We start from the raw sequence: 14,505 nt of genomic DNA, 5'->3' as shown, positions 1-14,505 counted from the left end.
AGTAAACCAAACTGTTTATGAAAAAAAATTTGTTTTGTAAATTCCAAGATAAAATATATCTATGTGGCGCATACAAAAATATTCTCAATAAATATTAAGTACAACAGTCGTCAACACTCGCTTGGTAAGGTCACCACTGTACTAATTTAAAATTAATTAACTAACTTCAATCACTACATGAGATATTTTAAAAACTACCAATTTTTTCGCATTTTCATTCAACTTTTTTCTGACTTTCTCTTTCTTTAGCACAACGATTGATAATATTATCAAAATGATATCGATAAAAGGCACTGATGAGCTTCAACGGTCCCATGAACTGTGCTTGAAGCAACAACTCGTAAAGCGAGCTGTACGGGGACATGCCGGAGCACAGAGTTGTCAAAATAAAGCTCTCAACTCCGACAATCGAGAAAAATTTCTCAGCCTAAAGTATAGAAAAAAGTCATCGATTAAAATGGCGAAAAAGAATTAAGAGCAATGAATTTTATTTTACACTCACCATAGCGTCTTTGTACATTTGCTGAGCAACGACTTCTGGTTGTACGAGAGAGGCACTTTCGGATATTAGTTTAGTTTCCAATGGTTTGGATTCTTGCTCGACCGCGAATCCAGGGGTGTCAGTATCCGGTGGCAGCGCCAAGGTAACCGATACGTTGTAAGGCTTTAACTCCATCGACAAACTCTCGGCTAATCCTCTCACTGCAAATTTGCTCGCGCAGTAGGCGGAATACCCGTATATTCCTGTAAAATTACAAAGCGAAAATTGGCATTGACTATGCTACTTTACAAACACATTGTGCAAAATTGCTCTCTCTCTCTCTCTTCCTTCTTACCCAGTAATGAAGCTTGCGATCCAACTAAAATGATCTTTCCCTCCTTGGCCGTTTTCATACCCGGAACTATGGCTTTTACGCAATTGTAAGAGCCGACGAGATTGACGTCGAGCATGTGCTTGAGCGTCATCTCGGCGGTATCCTCGATTTTGCCGCACACCGCATTGCCGGCGCAATTGACGAGCATGTAGCACTGGCCCAGGCGAGCCTCGTGGTCCGCGAAGGCCGTTGCGACTGCGATGGCGGATCGGGCGACGTCCAACGACAGACACTCGATCTTTTGATCTTTGCGGTTCTTGCAGTGTTGAATAATTTCATCGTAGGCCAGTTTCAAGCGCTCGTTGTCGCGACCGACGATGGTGATATTGGCCCCGCGACGGGCTACCTCCATGGCAAAACATTTTCCAATTCCCGAAGAGCCTCCTGTAATCTGAGTAAATCGAAAGGATTAAAAATCGACTATGCTACGAGTAGAGTAAATTTTTGTAGTAGTAAATTTTAAAAATCAAATGCAAAATAAAATCATTTATTATTCTTTCACAATAGATGAAACAAATTAATTCATCGTAAGGAAAAATTTTGATCTGTAATTTAAAAGGCCAGTTGAGGTTGCTCTAGCAAGTGGCGTCAGATGGTAACTAAACAACGAGACAGCCGCTGTCTGTTACCGGTTACTGATAGATAACCTTAAAAATGCTCTGAAATTTCTGACTGTATTTCAGGTTTGTTTTTATTGTTCCAACAGTTATTTTCAACGATAAATCAAAGCATAGAGAGTCGCTTTTAATCGATGTACAAGAAAATTGCCCAAAACAACTTACAATTACGTGTTTTCCATGAAGCGCTCCATTTTCGTGTCTGTTTACGTTGCTCTGACTGGCCTTCCAGTAGTTCTTGATTCGTTGATAAACGTAAGCACCATTAGTTATGAGAGCCGTAACTATAATTAAATCGTAGTATCCGAGAATAGCGTTCTGCAGCATGCGGAAGACCCAAGCGAAACCGATCCAAAACGTCGCAAACATGTTTGCTGCAGTGAACTCTTTGACTAGGCAACGAATACAAAACTATCGACACTGATCGCCGCAGGTATATATACAGGGCGAGGCTTTTCTACGTGACTATATAGATCTACGCCGAGCATACAACGAGTGGCATTTTGCAAGTTATTTACACGTCGAGACAGGCGCGTGGGAGTCTATCGGCCCACGGAACTTTGAATGAATCAATGTTATTTCGATAAGCAGTGTGTGTATAGTAAGGCACGGTTCGCGTTGGCGCTCGTTTGCGTCGTCGAGTGCATTGGCTCCACGCGGCGGACTGCGGAGTGACTGCTGTCTGCTGCTCCGAACTCGCGTATATTCACGGTAGGTGGAGCACGAATCTACCGATGCGACGGTGGGTAAAATTCGAGCGAGCTGGGACGTGTTCGGTGCTGCCAATCTCCGGAGTCAACCTCGACGGTCACAATGTCAACCGTCCAAGCAACGAGCGCACATTTTAAAATTCAAACGCCTGGTCGGCTCTGTAACAGCTCCCCTTCTGGACTTTGGACTCGAACGAATTCGAACGTTATTAACATAATTCGCTCTGGGCGATATTCATAATTAACGAGGGTCTAAATTAGCTTTGCTGTTTTCTTACGTTACAGAGTATTCTATGAGGACCTTGAGATCGGAAACTTTTGTAAAGAGCTTAAAAAAATATTGACACTAATATGTACACGGAGCCGAGGGCAGCAGTAGTAGTAGCAGCAGCAGCAGCGGTAGCAAAGAACAAGCAGCAGGATGTATAATTCTCGGCAGGCGGATTGTTCTTTGGCAAAAGTGTGTATAGCATCGAGAGAAATTCATCTCGTTTGATTTATGAAAAGCAAAAGAGACGCGACGGTTACCGGGAGGAGAGAGAGAAATATTTGAGAATAGAGAGAGGGAGCGACACTCGCATTCGAATACGCGCATACGCACTTGTAAATAGGTATTATGCCGTAAATTCAATCGTTACAATGGCACATACGGAGAGAAGTGCGCGACGCCTCGACAATGCAGCAGCAGCAGCGTGTGTATGTGTGTGTATGTAAGTGCGCGCGTTCGTATGCGTGTGTTTGTGCTCGGTGCGAGGCGAACCGGCGCGCGCGGCAGCTGCCACCGCTCTCGTTTTCGCTTTTTTTTCCTTCTTTTTTCCCTCTCGCTCTGTTCCTTCGCGATTCTCCGCGCCGCTATACGTATTTTATTTTGAATATTATATACCTATTCGTCGCGTCTATAGGCCATACACACGTACGTATACACACGCACACACGTACACGCGAGATCACGCGAGTAAGCCGAGACAGACGAAAAAAAGAGAAAAGAGAAGACACAGCGGCGAGGAAACCGACGATTTTTATTTTCAAGCCGGAAATGGACAAATTGACCCATCTTTTGTACGCTGACTACTCGTATTTACTAACATCTTCGCCGAAAACAACTCCGAAAAAATACATTTTCAAATTTTTATTAATTTTATCCAATTTGCAATCGTAAGGTTCACTTGTAGTATCAATTACGCCAAATTCAGGCTTATAGAAGCAACTAAATGTCATTGTCCATCTCGCATCGAATCCAAAATGCAACGAAGGTAAGAAAATTGACAAGTAAATTGCGTTCCAAGGAGGCTACAGCATTACAAACTCGATTGCAGTCGAAAATTCAAAGTCCACGACGGGACAATGAAGAATGGTCGATTTACAGGTTTGCTCTCTTGGTTCACATATATTTCAAGTAAACTGGCACGCGCGTTTAAGCCCGACTGCGACGTACGTATGCATGTAAACTGGCGGGCAAACATCGACAAGGTTTACATAATAAAGCTTCGGAGGGCAGGTGTCGCACGGCGTCCGAAGCTGCTCGAAAATTCTTGCCGCAGATGCACTTGATCCTCTCTCTGTCTGTGCACGGGCCAGAAACGTTTTCCCTGCGTAGTACACACTGCATTCGAGAGAGCCAGTGGCATATATGAGTTTGGAGCGCGCCGCACGAAAGGGACGAGGAAAGTTAGTTTTCGGACGAGTTCGTGGGTCGTCGTCGGCTCTCTCTTGGCCGGGCAGTTTGCGGATAGCCGGACAATGCAAATTACTGCCACGCAGCGATCCGGCCAAGAATGTCGATCTGCGAATCCAACTGCAGGGCTCTAGGAATGCCGCTAAATATCTGCGAGCGGTCGTCGCAATTCGAATTCGCCCCGGTAAAGGCCGTGCATTTTTCAGATAACCATCGGCTTGGCTCTGCGTTTACGACTGATACATAATTCACACCTTATGAATGCGGCGCACGAGCCGCGCATAATTCGGAAAACGTCGCTGCAGCCGAGGTAGCGAGTGAACGGGCGCCGAAACTCGAGAAATACGCGTATAATAATATAAAAACGTTCGCTTTCGTCATCTTGTCTTATTACTCGCGCGCACAACTCTATACACGGGTGCACATGTATACAGAGAGAGGCACAAAAGGCGTAGTTCTCAAGCCAGGTGGTAACCTAGTATTTTTTGCCCTTCGCGCGGACTCGTACAGCTGCACTCGTCGGCTACCACTACCTTCCCCATTGTCAACCGGTAGTTTTCAAGAGTATGCCAGCGAGCTCGCTCGTATAGCATACTGCTAAGCTTATTCATACACGCACACAACGCGAAACGACAAAGCGACTACGAGAACGAAGGCCAAGTCTCGAGCGATCTACCGATCCGATGCTCCTCCGTATGTATACTTGCTGCCTAGGCCAAGTTTAGTTACCAGGAAACATCTTTACGCAAAAACTACCTTTCGTATTCTTTTAAATTTTTATAATCTTTAATTTGATGGTGTACGTAGTTTGTCCTTCGCACGTTAATCGGTTACGGTTACACTTTGTAACGGACATTCGAGTATCAGCGATCGTTATTAGCCAACTTTATGCAGATACGAGTTTTTCATGGGGTTAAAAAAATTTTCCCTGCGACGCGACCTACCTGAAAAGTCACACATTCCCCGAGCATAGTAATAACTAGGGCAGCCCGCTCTTTTAGACTTTTAAAGCAACTCTCCCCTTCAGCTAGGACAGCTCTATATACGAGGGTCGTTTTGTGCCATAAAATTCTCCGCTGCGCTAATATAACGATCTTCGCCCGTGCAGATGAAACGCCCATCATGGCCAAGCTCAAAAAGCATTCCAAAAGTCGAATTTCGTTCAATTTTTCCTTATAGGCTTCTAAACGCAATTGATCGATAGATCGACGCGGAGCTCGTGCAACGTTACATTGATTCTGTCTGGCTACGCTTCGCTAAGCTACTATTCACTTTTGTACAATGATACAATTTTCTATAACATGTTGTTCGCTGCAGCGATAAGTTCAAGCAACTGCTCTTTACTATTCAGAATTCTTGATTAAATGGGATTTTTTTCTTGAAATGCCAACTTACGATGCTCTTCTTATAGCTCTTTGCACTTGTACGATTTCTCGTCGAAAACCAAACTCATTTCAAATCATTGCACATTTTAATCATTTTCTCGTATAGATTCAAACTGTCGGTGCATTGCAACTCGTTTCATTTCCTTATAACATATCGAATCGCTGCGAATACAAACTTTTCAGCTTTACCACGCACTTTTCTTTCCACCAGCCAAAAAAGTTGTTTTTTTTTGTCGTTGTTGTTCGCAACCTACTTTACGCGTATTGGCTTTGTGCGCCGATTTCCGGCCGATTTCTGGGTAAATAATACTCAAACATGCGAATGCATCTCGGAAGAGGAAGTCAAACCGAGTGTGTGTGTGTGTGTGTGTGTGTAGGCCATATCGGCTGTGCTGGACGCGCAACGATATGCAGCCGCACGATTCATCGCGTGGTAATTCGTGAAAAAGCCCTCCACGATCGCGCACACGCGGCTCGCTGCTTCTCGCGTTACCCGAGCTCATTCATATTCTGTTTTATCTGCTCTAATATGTATGGTTTCCCTGTCACGCTCGATTCGGACGATCGGACGTAGGAATCCAATGACTATCGGGCTGCCGAACACTTTGTATGTACATACACGCGTATCACTAATTTTGTTACGGCGCGACTCGAAATTTTTCCAACGTATTAACTATATCGTCGCGTAAACGCGCCTCGCGTTCACGCTCTTATGCTTTGCTTGCGCAACGAGAGAATCTCGATAATCGTTCGAATGAAATTTATAGAATGCGTAGGAAGAATCTGCCTCGTTTTTCTCGGCTTTTTCCATTTCACACGCAATGAGAGAGAGAGACGAGAGTCCTTAGAGTCGCGGCAGATGCTCCAAGGAGCTGTATAAACGCACCAAAGAAAAGGTATATAGAAGACAGGCGCTTTTGAGTCTGCACAGCACACGGTGTGTAGCAGCGGCGCACGAGAACGTGTATTTGTAAGATGCAGTCTTAGCGTATATATATGTGTGTGTGTGTACTCGCTTGGTCGGGCCAATTATAGACAGATTCCCGCGATCGATTAGAGAGAGAAAGTCTGGGCTTTTGTGCCAAAAAGAAGACGAAAGAACCATCTCGAAGGGCGCCCGAAAATTCCTTCCTATACACTCACGTTTGTTCTTGTGCTCCTCTACTTCTTCTTCTTCGTCTTCTTCTTCATCCTCTCCGCAGTACATACAAACGTTAAAACGAAGATGTTGCCATGTTCGTTCGATTCTCTCTCTCTTTGTCTGCTGTGTAACACACCGACGACTAAGTATTTCGTATCGAGGATTTTCGAGACATACTGTAAGATATAAAATTGAGCGATTATTATCGATGATAAAATGTTAAATCCCTAATCTTCACTGTAATGGATGAACATTTTCTGCCGTGTTGACAAAATAGAGAAAATGTTCATTTACTTATCTAGGATTGTGAAGCGATATAAATATAACAGAACACTATGTTGTACTAGTAAATTTTAAAACTCCAAAATTTTAGTTTTTCACTTAATCTCATCTGTTTCCGTGAGCCTCTTTCGTGTTCTTTGCCTGTGAATTTTTTTCTTTTGCGTTTCTAGCATTCCATATTTTTCAAAAACGCGTTCATGTATCCTAATATTCAGAGCTAACCAATTGAGCTATACAGAGCCCAGGTGGTGTACACTTTTTCAGATCATCGAAGTTAACAATCGCAACGTCGAGTGAGACGATCAGATCCATGAATTGCTCATAATCCGTGGTGTTATGATGGATATTACGAAAAATAACGTAAAATGAAAAAAGGCGATTTGTTCTAAAAAAGCGTTCACCACCTGGTCGTTAAACGGTTGTTTTTTGTTCTCCGTACTTTATTTTTCGATAAACCTTTTAATTAACAGAGACACTATCAAGAAACTATAACACAACTGTTCATGGCAGCAATAGTTTTGCCCATTATCAATTTTTCCAAAATCTTCGAATTTTAGTTTTGAAAATCGAATGGAAATTAAATTAATTACTTGCACGAAATGGCATAAACTATGTATCATTTTATCAGAAAAAAATGTCTATCGTGAAAATCGCCAAATAATAAAAATGCAGAATAGTAATTACAAAACTTGTCTCAAAATTGATGATGAAATGAAATTCATAACATTTTCTATAATTAAACCTTGTCATTTCCAATAATAGAAGAATATAAACAAAATATTAATCTGAAGATTGTTATCGCTGAACTGCCACTTGACAATAACAAGTAAAGATGCAAGATTGCTTCTAGCAACGCCTGGCTACTCTTGGTTACCGTCCATGTTTATCTTTTGTTTTCCGACATTGGCAAGTGCTTTGCAAGTAACATAAAATTAATGAATGTGCCGGAGACTTTCATCAGTGCACGATAATTATCTCGGTTCAATTTTGCATGTTTGATTTATGATTTCTTAATACAATAATTGTTCTCTTTATTTTGTGAATATATTTGGCTGATAGTTCAAGTATTGAATTTAACAGGAATCGAATTTTGATTTGATGGCAGCATAAAAGTAAACAATCACGAAGAAAATATTTTTTAGGTCCTTTTTCAAATGTCATATAAGTACGGTTTACACTTTAAGGCTTTGTGCTGCGATGGTTAATTTATATACATTTCGGAAAATTTAACAACTAAATGTGATTTATAGCACAATTTCATACTAGTATCCTAGTTTGAAAATATTTTTTTGCACAAAAAATATATATAAGGGTTTAAATCTATATCTAATATAGTTACGACCAATGGTTAATTAGATGAAATAATTTTTTAGCAAGTAGTTTTGAGTTTCAATCATAAACTTTGAAGATCGTTGAATCAAGAGTGTGATTGTAAAATTAAAAGCTAGAATCGACGAAGAATGCAAGATGGAATGACTTTTCTAGTTGGGGTTTGAAATTGCAGAAGGGCTGAGCTCGCTCGATATTTGCAGCATCTCGCCTCCGTAGCGCTGGAACAATTCTGCAGCACTGGCAGCTAGTGCAGCAGCAGCTGCGCAACCCCTTGGCAAAGCCGTATACATGGATACGTAACGTTACTCGTCATCGTAGCCGTAAGAATCGGTCAGAGTTTCCCCTCGCTCAGTTTCCGGCTTGGCTGCACGACGGAGCATCGCAGTACATACGGCGGCGGGCTCGAAACAGACATATATCGCGCTGCAGCGCAGCTATGGCAGTGGCTGGCTGTACCACGTGACTGCGTCAGAAGCCGCCGATGGGGCACTCGCCGGTAACCGCTCTCGGCTCGTATAGTCAAGCTGCCCGAAGCTGCCCCCTCCACGCGACATCTGCTGCGCTGCTCGCCATACTTGGCACGCACACACATACAGGCAGGCACATCTCTCATCTCTTTCTCTCTCCGTCTCTCTCTCGCTTTCTGTAGGCTACATAGACTGGTCGGGCCATGCGCGAGAGGGGAATGCTCCTCGCTGTACTTGCCGGTGTGTGTGGTGTATGTGGTGTGTGTGCGCCGACTACGACGAGCGCTTCTGCGCTGGCGGGGCGACGACTCTACACTCCGCGCTCGAGCCGTTGCTATACACCAGCGCGAAAACTGGCACTTTAGTAAAGACTTAGTCGTAGCGGCAGACAAGCAGCGAGTGGGTTGCTGGCGCGTCAACGTGTGATCGCCGTTAACAGTTAACGTTAAATATATATATATTTATGTATATATATATTTAATACATATAACAACACACAATTTATCACTACAAATGATATAAATTAACGAGCAGAAACAGCGCAAAATTATACGAGTTAATCGAGTTACTATACTGTTGTACTGCACAAGCGTGTGTTGCAGTGTGTCGGGTGTTTGTTTTCTACGTTCAACAAAAGTTTTCAACGTTTTCCCTCGAACGTATTACGCAGAGTTCGCAGAGAACCCCCCCAACGTTACGGAGTAGCAGCAGCATCAGCAACAATAAACGTGAAACCGAGAAGACGAGTTTTAAAGTGCATATATAAGTGACATTTTTCTCACAAGGTTTTCTCATCATTGGCTACTGATTCGTCGCTAGTCGAGCATCACTTTTCGAGAAGCAATACGTAAAATCGCAAACAGTATGCCGACTTCGTTGTTCAGCGACATGGAACGTGCGAGTAGTGCAGGCACGGGTGGTGTAGTGGCACCCAGTGCCAACGGTGGTTCCTCCCTCGAGGAGCAGCGAGCTCTGCAGCTGGCCTTCGAGCTGTCGATGCTGGGCCTAGATGCCAACGGCGCCGGCGGTGCTGGCTCGATGGTCGGCGCCAACGGTGCCGTCAGTGCCGGCGTCAACGGCCAAGCCGGCGTCGTGAACGGCTGCGGAGTCGGCGTGGGCGTCGATCCCAACGACCCCCTGGGCCAGGGACAGTCCGCCGGGGGTGTCTTCGAGGACGCTGCGCGCACCAAGAAGAGTCAAAACATGACGGAATGTGTGCCGGTACCCAGCAGTGAGCACGTGGCCGAGATCGTCGGCAGACAAGGTCAGTAACGTCTACCTTATACCATAGCATTTAAATTTGCACAGTCTTCGTTATGTGTGTGTGTCTCTCTCTTTTTCTCTGTCGCAACGGAGCCCATTGTTGAGAAAATACACGAGATAATATATTTCTTTTCGTCCATATGACTTTGAAGCGCGACAGTTGTTGTTATCAGAATTTGGCATTACTATACATACAGCCGCTCTGGCGTGAGCTCGCTGCGATATCACCCATGTGTAATCTTCAAAGTCGCTCTCCCATGTAAGCATGTAATTCTATGACTTTCCAAGATGCGTAATATTTTTAGGAGTCGGTCACGTAAGAGAACGTTATAATAGCTCTAGAGTACAGCGCTCATCTCGATCTGTGGAAGCCGGCTGCTGTGCACTCTTGCGATGACATGTAGCAACGAAATTCGAAACTTGATGTATCGTATCGAAGTATTCTCAGCCTGCAGGTTCATGTAAATTCCATGAAAAGTCAAATACTCTCGCGAGATCCAATATATATTTTCTCAAAAACTACGTGACGTTGAACTGGCGGTAGTAGTAGACATGACTCGAATCTCTTTTTGTCTCTTTCTCTCTCTCTTGCCGCCGCCGCGCGCTCGCTTGCTCCGTACTCCGTAAAGCACGACAGAAGTTGGCGCTCAAACAGTGACTAATCCGGGCTGTAAATATAAATGCTTCACGTGTGCGTACGCGAATTGTTGTAATCGATCGAAGCCGAACGCCTCATAGGCTCGCACACGCGTGTGTGAACCGGCTATTGTGCACGTACATGTATCACATATAATCCGTCCGTACGCATGATCGTGCCTCGATGACACTCCAGCTCGAAACGAGGTTATTAAGTATATCGCGCGTGGATCTTTCGTGAACCTCGTGTGTCTTAAGTCGAAAACGTAAATATTGCGCTCGTAACGAAAAATTTGCTTCTCTTGTTCGCGTAAGCGAGCTCTAATTGGTCATCGACACGAGCTGAATTTTAAAGATAACTCTTCGAGCTAAGACCGATAGCTCAGTTCGGTATAAGATCGATCATTCTGCGGCATTTAGAAATATGTAAGAGTTTTTGAGCGTACCCAAAACGACACGGTGAATCCCGAGCAGTTGTCCGGACGCACGAAAGTGTGTATACGTGGTGCACATGAATGTCTGGGTGATCGCGCGTCCACATACATGCGCACACTGACACGTACTCGCTGTAACGTGTATATAAGTTTGACGCGATATACTCTACACACTGTATCCGTCATAATAGTTGCTTTGCGCCTCTTCGGATTATTTCGAAACTGCGGCGCGCGTTACACGTGTGTGGCAGCTCTTTTTTCTCTCTTGGCTTTCTCAATTTTGAAATATCGTGTGCTCTATCGCTAATAGAATAGAGCGTACTTTTATCAACTTTGAGTAGACGTGCGTGAATTACGATTTACTTTTTTTTATTTTTTTTAGAGTTAAAAAATGATTTTTCAAGCGCGTTTATTCTTTTAAACTATTTCTCTAAAAAAATCGCGACTGCGCACATTCGCGAAAAAAATTATTCTCGAATTCCTCACTCGAGACGCAAGACGACGACATTGACCAGAGACAAACTGCTTACCGCGAAATAATCCTAACATTATATGCATGTGTGTATGTGTGTGTTTGTGCGTGTATAACGCAGTGTACAGCACGCGCTCGTACGGCCTTGAACTCGCGCGCGCGAGCGAACGAGCAAGAGAGAGAGAAGTGTATGTATACGGGCTGATACGAGAGAGCGAGACGGAGCGAGAACAACAAAAAAATCATCGCGGGATGTATATAAATATATATAATAAGTATTTGGCTGTCTTGAAGTTGTTATTATATGCGTTAAAAGAAAAAAGAGGAGTCAGAGAGAGAGAGAGAGAGAGAGAGAAGTCGGAAAATAAAATCACGACGAGCGGCAGCCATGTGGTCTCGCGCACTGCCGTACAATATGTATATACACATGCATTATTGCCGCGACGACATAAGATGGTTAAAAATGAAATTTATTCCAAGGTTCGCGAGCTCGCGCTTGAAAAGCAGCGTCATAGCGGAGTGCGTATGAAGTTGCGCCGAGCAGCGTTCCTCGATATACATTCAGCTATGGCGTTTACGCATTTTCCCAGAATCCGAAACTTGTAAATGCCAAACGAAAATATTGTTGTTACGAAGAAAAATTGACGAATTGCGTTGCGCAGGCCGATCTATCGAGTTCGCTCGAAAAATCTTCCAGAGAGAATAAAGGAATCTTCGCCCGTCCGATGGGTGTGCGCTCGTTCACCTGCTACTGCAGCAGTAGCTCTTGCATCCCGTCGAGACAGGTGCTCCTCGTTACACTCACGTATTTGACTCCGAATTCTGGCGGCCATACACGAAGACCAATAAGAACATGTGCGTGTGCCACGCCGAAGAATCGAAAGAGCGGGAGATGATAATGATGAAAGTCGAAATCATCAGACCGGTAACGTCACGCCGGCAGCAACAGCAGCAGCAGCAGCAGCAGATGGATCGAAGGCAATTTCGAGAGGCTTAATATGTTAAAATAATAAAGCAAGTCTGATAATGCTGCGAACGAGTTGATTGGCTTTAACGAGCATCCCTCAATTTTCTCATTAGTTTGTCATCCTTCTTTTTTTTAAGTTGATTCTTGTTATTTATAATGTATGACTATTGTCCGATTGTAATCTCTATAATCTACTCGATAAATACGCACGGTTCAGATGTTCATTTGTACGTTCGCAAATCAGCTGTTTTCGAGGACAAATAAGATTGTTGTCAAAATAAAACAAAAATTAAGCTCCGCAAACACGTTGGAACGCCGAGATTCCAGCGATTTTTATTTCTCAAAAATTTGCTCAAAAATGCACGTAATCTCGAAAGATATCGTGACGAAGGAAAAATCACTGGAGAGGAAAATTTTTCGAATGAAACTTGTAAAAAGTTCATATATTTATGTATTTACGTCAAGAGAGCAAGAGAAAGAAAGAGAAAAGCATAGACGTAGCTGCACAAGGGTGGGGGGAGGATTCCGGTTTTGGCTTTTTTCGCCTTATTCGCACCTTTTTCCTCACTCGCTATAAAGCTAAGTCTCTCTCTCTCTCTTTCGCTCTTCCTCTCTTGATAGCCCTGGAGAGGATAAACTCGGGGCCGCTCGTGTTCTGTACGATATATAGTCGAGTAATACATACGTATATACTGACTCACACATTCGCGAATGTGCATCGGTCTGTGTATATACATAATACTTTGTGTGTTGGAGGATCGTTGACCCTGTGCACGGCAATGACTACAGGTGATGCCAACAGAGTAAACGTATACTCGCATCTTAATGACTACATTTTTATATAGATGTTCATAAACACACAGACACTACTGGCTTTTCTCATTATTTTCCGGACTACCAACGACTGCTCCCGTGCTATATGATAGTCACTGTACTCTCGGGGGCTCACACGCTCGGCGCAACATTTAAATTTTGCCGCCTTCTCAATTACGAGCGCGCCGCGCTTGAATAGGTCGCGCGAGGCAGCATATTATCTATGTTTTGATTTTTGCTTTATGCCTTGCTCCGAGCTGTTACAGCGCGACGACCATAAGGTCTCGAACGACCCAAAGAGAGTTTAATAGTACCGAGCCGAGCTCAATCCAGCCAAGCTCTCTCTCTCTCTCTCTCTCTCGCATTGCATATAACAATTTTTTTATCGTGCTCCCTTTATTCTAACGGTGTCAATGTACGTTGGCTCATACAGCGTTATGTATGCATACGCAGATACGACGTATCAGAGCCGCGCCGACCTTACGCACGTGCACGCGAACCATACTCTGTCACAAATCGCTATAGAATAAAATTTTTTTTTTCGAAATCGAGCTTTGACGAGAGTAATCTAGCGGCGTGATTTCACATTTCCGCTCGACGTCGGCTCATCTTGCTTTTTTTTTCGCTTTTGAGGTCTTTTTTTCTAGCGATATTCATTAATCGAGAGCCCAAACATATGTTTTCTCATATTGCTGTGTATAAACGATGATTCAAAAAAGTTTTATATTTACTTATCCGACAGATGTTGGTACCTTGTTTGATTAGTTTCAATGATAGATCGTCCACTCCTCGACGGTTCTTGTCAAAATTAAATGATGGTCAAGGTCAAATACCGATCCTCGAGCTTCTGGAAAGCTTTGCGTAAGCCATGCTGTGTTCAATGGTTTGTTCGGTGCAGTTCAATTTAAACTCGAATTAAATATTGTCACGCGAATCCATGATTAATCATTCACTTGTCAATTGATCAAACGATTGCTTAAAATTAATTATATTTAACGAGAAGAATCATCGGTAGTCGCAGTATTCGCTCAATGATCGAGACGTTGCAACGTTTACACACACACAGACACATACGCGCAGGCAAATTATATATAGACGCGTGCGTGCATGTTATTGTCGCGGCCGATAATATGATACTAGTCGCGCATGTACGTTTACGTATACATGTCTATTCATGCAGTCTCACCTACACAGTCGACTATGAGGTTGCAGTAGTGGCTGTTGCTGGTGGTTGTATGGTTTCAAACTTCTTGCATCGGTGACGACTAATTTTATCGATACACAAGAGGTGTATGCGTACATAATGCCATCTACAACGATGTGCTGTGCACGCGACTTTACACGCATACATGCATCGCACGATGAAGTTGTTTCGGCATTATTCGACGTACGCTCGATGTCGAGCCCGCGGCATACTCTGTCTTTGTATGAGCCGC

The 14,505-nt window shown here is 43.6% G+C and overlaps 2 protein-coding genes across 2 annotated transcripts in view; one reads left to right on the top strand and one right to left on the bottom strand.

The window, feature by feature from the left end:
- Positions 1 to 14: 14 nt before the first annotated feature.
- On the bottom strand, positions 15 to 2,170 carry LOC106654672 (3-ketodihydrosphingosine reductase). Its single transcript, XM_014374685.2, has 4 exons — positions 1,658 to 2,170; positions 837 to 1,266; positions 503 to 744; positions 15 to 427 (listed from the first exon to the last, which is right to left on the bottom strand). The coding sequence occupies exons 1-4, from the start codon at positions 1,859 to 1,861 to the stop codon at positions 215 to 217; spliced, it is 1,089 nt and encodes a 362-aa protein (XP_014230171.1). The 5' UTR covers positions 1,862 to 2,170; the 3' UTR covers positions 15 to 214.
- A 6,622-nt stretch (positions 2,171 to 8,792) lies between these two features.
- The window catches only part of LOC106654593 (RNA-binding protein MEX3D), a 41,970-nt gene continuing 36,257 nt past the window's right edge, over positions 8,793 to 14,505 (top strand). The window contains exon 1 of the mRNA XM_014374561.2: positions 8,793 to 9,748. Coding sequence (XP_014230047.1) covers positions 9,349 to 9,748 — 400 coding nt within the window. The 5' untranslated portion in view covers positions 8,793 to 9,348. The remainder of the gene's footprint in view (positions 9,749 to 14,505) is intronic.

This window comes from Trichogramma pretiosum, unplaced genomic scaffold, assembly GCF_000599845.2.
Source record: "Trichogramma pretiosum strain Unisexual culture from Peru unplaced genomic scaffold, Tpre_2.0 scaffold45, whole genome shotgun sequence".
NCBI lineage: Eukaryota > Metazoa > Arthropoda > Insecta > Hymenoptera > Trichogrammatidae > Trichogramma > Trichogramma pretiosum.
Note: the sequence above shows the minus strand (reverse complement) of the source record. Positions and strands in the feature narration are given on the sequence as shown.